Source organism: Adelges cooleyi, unplaced genomic scaffold, assembly GCF_023614345.1.
Source record: "Adelges cooleyi isolate 19-005CV unplaced genomic scaffold, UGA_ACOO_1.1 ACOO_flye_CR_arks_rails_tigmint_CR_PRNA_574, whole genome shotgun sequence".
NCBI lineage: Eukaryota > Metazoa > Arthropoda > Insecta > Hemiptera > Adelgidae > Adelges > Adelges cooleyi.
Genome location: NW_026096268.1, coordinates 8,383,525 through 8,390,478, shown reverse-complemented (window position 1 = coordinate 8,390,478; position 6,954 = coordinate 8,383,525). Strand labels below are relative to the sequence as shown.

Here is a 6,954-nt window from a genome sequence, read left to right as displayed (position 1 = left end):
GTGTAGGATGTTAAAAGAATCATCCTGTATAGTATTAAAATAAGTCTTGTTGTTTTTAAATGAGTTTGTTTGCAACTAACGCTTACAAAACAAACGTATCGTTCCCAGAATATGGTTAAAAATATTTGTATTAGAAGAAGTCTGTTTACGCATGTATTTTTACTAAACACTTGTCTATAAAATTACAACAACAACAATATTATAAAATAATGTATAACATATTCTTGTTAGTTTTTAAATGAGTTTTTACACTAAAATATGGCTGATATAACTCAAACAAAATACTTTATAAGTCAAGAATTGTACTAAGTGTATAAAACTAAATTAACCTGAAAGTTAATATGATCAAAATTTACTAACACGTAAATAATCTTAATGCACTTGTACTAAGAACTACGAGCATAAAAATATTATTTTGAAAAATGAGTCATAGTATCGGTTTTTGGTCAATTAATTTTTGACCTGGTCAATAAATTAGAAGACATTAGACTTAAAACAAAAAATATAACTTTATCCCTTGTATGTTAAAACCATTGTAACTTAAGTTTTTTAAATGGTAACGAATAGATATGTTGCAAATTTGGGACGCGAGGGGTCGGTTGAAGTTTGGGAGGAAGTGTGGTCGTGTAATGCGTACAAGTAGAATTACCTCTACTATCTTCCCTTCCACCCGTCCTAAATTTAAATTTTTTATAACTTTGGCCAACATTTTATTTTGGCAAAAAACTATGTTCTCAGTCAAGTGAAGTTCTATATGGTGAACGGGAATTTAGATTTTACACTAGCATTCTGTATTAAAGTAAAACCAACGTATCGTTAGCGGCAAATGCCTAGAAATATTTGTATTGGTAGACGACTATTTGCATACGTATGGTTATAAAACACTTGTCTACAATGTAATGTTATATGTTCATGATTAAATATAGCTTAGAACTTATCTCCTTACCGTTCTGTGGATCAGATGTTCGTATCTATTTTGATTAATAGTAAAAAGTCTCTCATAGTAGTTACTTCCTGTAACCTATTTAACTATGAGTATGTGGGACAGTTTGAATTGAGTCCCTATTACTATTGGATATTTAAAACAAATGAATATATAGTAATATTATATTATTCTGCATACACATTAAATAGGTTGTGTAATATAAAAAAAATATATTATTCTGCAATAACATTTCTAATACAGTAAAAGGTTTAACGGGATTTAAATATAAACGAATTTTGTATAATAATTAAACTTAGATGTTTTTTTTTTTAATGTATTTTTAATATAATAATTCATAAATAATGTATCATTTTGGAAAAGACATTAAAATGTAATCGTTCTACGTACACGAAACCTAATTTTAAATAGTATTTATCGATACAATTTTTAACGAGCTCTTGAATTTGCTTTTCAAATTGATGTATTATATCGGTTTTTTTTATACCTGGAAACTCATTCCGGATTTGCTGTAATATTTTTTTGATGGGCTGGTTCTTTTTCACCGAAAGTCTGCAATGTTTGCCTACAAACGATGTCAACTTAAGGTGTTTCCTGCGTTTAATGGACAACAACAATTTTGACGTAAACTGACTAACTTTTGACTTGTAGTCAACATCGTTTTCACCGATATAAGTTGGAAGAAGACGATTTAAATTTATCAATACATCTTTGTACCACTTCGCTAAATCTATTATTTTTAGTACGTCTGTTATGTTAGGATATAAATAAAATTCCTCGGGCGGAATCAAACTAAATAAATAAACTAATGCGTCATATATGTACTCAAACATCGGCTGACTATCCGATAATTGTTGAATTGTAAAATTAAAAATTTTCCAAGCATTTTCATAGTCAGGTAAGTCGTATAATTCTCCGTTATTGACAATTTTCTGTTCGTTTTCTCTCTGGACCTCTGAATCGTCATTTTCATCAGGTTTATCAGGTTCATCATGTTGTACATTAGTTTTCGACTTTTTACTCTTTTTCAAATTGACGGTCTTTCTCGCACGGTCTCGTTTTCTCCATGCTTTTTTTCGCGATAATAGTCTATCATTACTACTTACAGATAAAATGTTTTCGATCAACGTTGTAAATATAACGATCTTGTTCGCGTACACACATCCTAACAATGAAGTGACCATGTAGTGCTTTTTAAACACATTATCAACACTAACATGAGAATGCTCAGTGTTTTTCTCACGAGAGAACAAACCTCTGTAAATGAGTAAATCTTTTCCTGAAAACGAAACAAACTCGTTTGGGAAATCCGGATGTTTAGCTTCCACGTCGGTAAGCTGTGTCCATTGTTGATGGCCTAATAGTGCATTTAGTACGTCAGATAGATCTTTTTTGACCGCGTTGGATGCGAATGTTTGTTTGCTGTTGAAGTATATTACAAAAATAAAATGGAACCCGATTAAAACTTTACCTGACATTGCTACCGGCTAATATCTATAGCTTTTTGTGTTAGTAGACTACTATTTTCTTATGTATTGTCGCAGAACATTTGTCTTGAATATATTGTTATAACAAAGTCTTGTTATTTTAAAATGAGTGTTTGCATATTCTGTGTTAAATACAACACAAACGCATCTTTACCGACTATTGGTAACCGAGATATTTGTGTTAGTAGAACGTTATGACAAGAGGGGAAGTACGGCTGAGTAATGTGCTAGATTAATATATCTCTGCTGTCCACCTTTCCTCTTGTCCTACATTTTACATTTTAATAACTTCGAAAATAATTATCCTAAACTGGTTATCGACCCATCAAAATGTTCAGCAAATTATTCTTGATTTAAAAAGTTAAACAAATATAATCGTTACCATTAAAAAAAACTTAATTTCGTACGATTTTTACATACAAGGGATGGAGAGGTTTATCAATTTTTTTCAACTATTTGCTATAAAAGTTATTGACTGAGTCATAGTTAACCAATCACCCGGTATAAGCAATTTTCATGTTATTGTTTGAATGTGTTGAAAATGTCAAACATCTTTGACGTTTGCTTATGTAATATTTTGATGTGTAAAATCGATAAAATGCTGTTAAAAAAATACTAAAAATGCTATGGGACTAGACATTATATTATGTACATCATATTATTTAGGCGGGACTCATTGTATTAACTTTACTTTGTTATTTTTCGCTTTTTTTTGTTTTTTTAAATTTTTAAACAGTACTAAAAAACTATTTATTTATATATTATATACCTAGGGGGACTGCCTTGTACAGTTTTATTCTTAGAGTTTTCGACTAGATACCATGTATATTTACTTTTCTGTAAAATTTCACATTGCTTCACATAGAAAACAAGAACAATGTACGTTTTACACTAGTGTGATTTCGTGTCTCAATAGATTTTCCCCGGGGCTTACCCTGCAGATTGCCTAACACTTCTGTCGGCTAATTTCTTAAGTACGGCCCTCTTGTTGCTCGACGATAGCACGCTGTTATTTCCGTTTTGCCGACAGTGCACGCGAATGAAATTAATATCGTGACCAACTACGGTTTCCGTTCGGACTTCCTTGTGCCAGTTTAAAAACTCGCGGTAAACTTTTTAATTGATAACGATACAGTTAACACCCTATTGTCGAACACTCTTAACGTCAAGACTGACGACCCATGACGTTTACAATAAGCTTATGCAAGAGAGGTCTTGCGAAAGAGGTCTCAAAACTCCCTTTATGATAAACTAAACATTGAACCCTTCCGAAATTAAAATACAACATAGAAAAATGTGTTTTACGGCGAGCCCCAACCGTACACCAATCATCATTGTTATTATCATATCGAAATATTTCCTCTACTCATCTTTATTCAGTCACCGTCCTCTACTCATCTTTATTCAGACACCGTCCTAATATCTTATCAGTTTATTCTCCATTATCAATCTCCATAATGATGTTAATGGTAGATAGTCGCATGTTAGATCGGCTACATAGTATTATTATTGGAACACTTGCTTATTAAAAATAGCTACCTTATTTTTTCCTATAATTTTTTTCTAGAGTTATGAGGTATTTCAAGAATACACTAAAAAGCACACAATGTTTTATTTGTATTAAGCAAACGTGTAATAGTACACCTGGGAACTACATCCGCCAGTCGGCACTGTCGCATGCCAAAGCAATTACTATGACAAAATGGAATTTGAAAAACGTTTAAACGACTTGGTATTTCATTTAGTTTCCGTTTTTATCGCTTCGTATATTATTTAAATATATATGAGTAACAACATACATACCATCTCGTTCATACTGTATGTGTGACAAAATCCAGCAATAGCATTTCCACTAGTAACTGAATTAATTTATGTGAAACTGTATTTTAGCTATAATTCATCTTCGTCGAAGTTAATTTCTATATCAGCTCAATAATCAGAGGTATAATTAATGTTATACTAAAAAAAAAGTATTAATCTTAAGGCCAAACTTGTGTTTAAGACATAAAATCAATGTTTTTTAGGCGAACTATTTTTCTCTTAAATAAACTATAATTTATTTTCAAAATTACTACAATAATAACAGTTAATATCAGTTATAAACTTACTCAGCCTAGACGCTGAACCTAACCACTTATTTATTAAATAAATACAAATTTGAGAATGTTGCTATGGATATGATTCACATGGCCAATGACGACAGTACATTTTTGTTTAGTCAAAAGATCTTTTGTTTATGTTAGTAATAATCTCTAAGCAAAATTAATTAAAGGCCAGTAATATAATGCAAACGAAATTTTAAGTTGTTTTAAGTATGCAACGACAAAATCCGAAGGTCGAGTCATCTCGGTTATACATTGCCTGTTGTGTAATTATCTCTTCGCTAATCTCGGGTATTAAAAAAAAACAAAATAAATAGCTTATGTTTTTAATCCAACGTTTTTTACCCCTCCGTTTTTGCTCATTTGGAAAAAAAATACACAATATTTGAATAACACTCCCGGTGAAAATCACAGTGTAATCATAAAAGGTAATACCATTAAAGAAATAAACTATCTTCATCACAACCGAGGTCTCGTTCGAGGATTCTAATAATAATAATACGGGTTTACGTGACCAAAATAATATCATAACCTTACAAATGTATAGATATTTTTAAACCGTCAAATCACCACCGCGATGGCTCTTCGTTGAAATTATCATTTTGAACGCCCGACGATATCATTAAAAAGTTACTAAATTTAAATCACAACAAAAATATTTTAGCTTACCTTAATCGCGTTGTTTTACTTTTCGCTAAAGATTTAATGTAATCAAATAGAATAATGACAAACACTTGTACCTATAATTTTCTTACGCGCGGTTATATTTTCCACGAGGAAAGGACATGTTAACATCCTTTTATAGTCTGATGCGTCTTTTCCGCCTGATAAACCGCCTGTGGAACTAAAGGTATCCTTATTGTCGATCAAAAGTCTAAGGAAGTGTAAATAAATACACAGTATTTGGATGTTCTTTTTTAATTTTTGTTGCACTTAAAAACTATAACTCGTTATCCTTAAAATTCATAAATAAATGTTATGAGACAAGACTAGAACAGCCGTTCTCCCCCGTTAAAAAAAACGTGCAATGAGTTTTGCATTTATATAAATAATGATGGTAATAAGAAATTAAGTAATTAATACATTATGTAGCGTTGTTTAATATCGACGTTTAGTAATGGTTTATTTTCCATAATATATAATAGTTTATAAATTATAATAAATAATAACGATATTAAATTATTTTAAATATATATATAAATATTTTTTTTCGCTTTTAGAGCATCTATATTATAATATGTAAATATAAATGTATAATATTATATATTTATTGATGTATATAATTAAAAATAATAAAATTTACAACACAGTATAGTCACGTAACGTGTATAATAATAGTAATAAAAACGAAGACTAGGTTTGTTTATTTATTAAAAAAAAAAATAAGAGATACGATCATAAATCCGATAATAACGGCGCTTAAAAGGGGTTACTTACTTTTTTTTTTATTTCTCACCTAAAATCGTTGGTTCTAAAATAACGTTAGTAATTAACGAAATATTCTTATTAAATACTTAAAAAATGGATACGTACGATATTTTAATAATAATAGACAACGATAACACTAAAAGTAAACGAGACCAAAACTTCAAATATTAATCGTATATTATATTTCTATATTATATTATTAAAATTATAAATCGCCATAATCGGATATAGATTTGACTTGGAGTTTACGAACCGTTATCCTTTATTTATTATTATTTTACTAACATCTCTGAACTCTATAATGTTAATATATTATATATTAGGATCAATAAAAGTAATAATGATAAGATTACCGACGGCAATATTGGTTATGATGATTTTGACGATGACCAACGAAACAACGACAAAAGAATTACCACTTGGAAAAAAAAAAATACCGCGAAAAAATGAACAATAATGATAATGATGATAATAGTATCTACAAAATATCGGTTTGGTCTGGAACAGCGGGCGAGGTTGTGGCGGCAGTTCAGGAGTCTCTGACGAACACGAACTCGTTGTAATGGTTCCAACGGCTCTCCTCAGAGTCCACGCCGGGTTTGAGTTCTGCCGCAGACGTACCACCAGCCGTCCCGGAACCGCAGCTGCCGGCCATGTAGAATCCCTGTTCCTGGAGCATGTCGAAAGCCTGTTCGATGGACGTGTGCTTTAGGAAAAACCTGCGGAAAAAAAATCAAAACATTTTTAAAAAAAACGGCTCTTGTTTCGAGATTAGATTTAATCTTATTTGGATTGGGTCGACGGGGAAAATGAAATAGCAATAACAACTCTGTTGTGTAAATTGTGGCGAAGGGTCTCCCCTAAGACTTAACCACTCAAGTGATCGGATTATCGTAGTGACGGCCAAGAAGTTTCAAACAATATGATGACAACGACCATTTTATAATAGTATGGAAAACATGCAGACCGTTCGTACCGTTGCCGACGTTTGCCA

At 31.1% G+C, this 6,954-nt stretch overlaps 1 protein-coding gene across 1 annotated transcript in view; it reads right to left on the bottom strand.

The window, feature by feature from the left end:
- Nucleotides 1–5,734: 5,734 nt before the first annotated feature.
- LOC126843055 (BTB/POZ domain-containing protein KCTD12) overlaps nucleotides 5,735–6,954 on the bottom strand; it is a 28,475-nt gene continuing 27,255 nt past the window's right edge. The window contains exon 2 of the mRNA XM_050580361.1: nucleotides 5,735–6,679. Within this exon, the coding sequence (XP_050436318.1) occupies nucleotides 6,490–6,679 (190 nt within the window). The 3' untranslated portion in view covers nucleotides 5,735–6,489. The remainder of the gene's footprint in view (nucleotides 6,680–6,954) is intronic.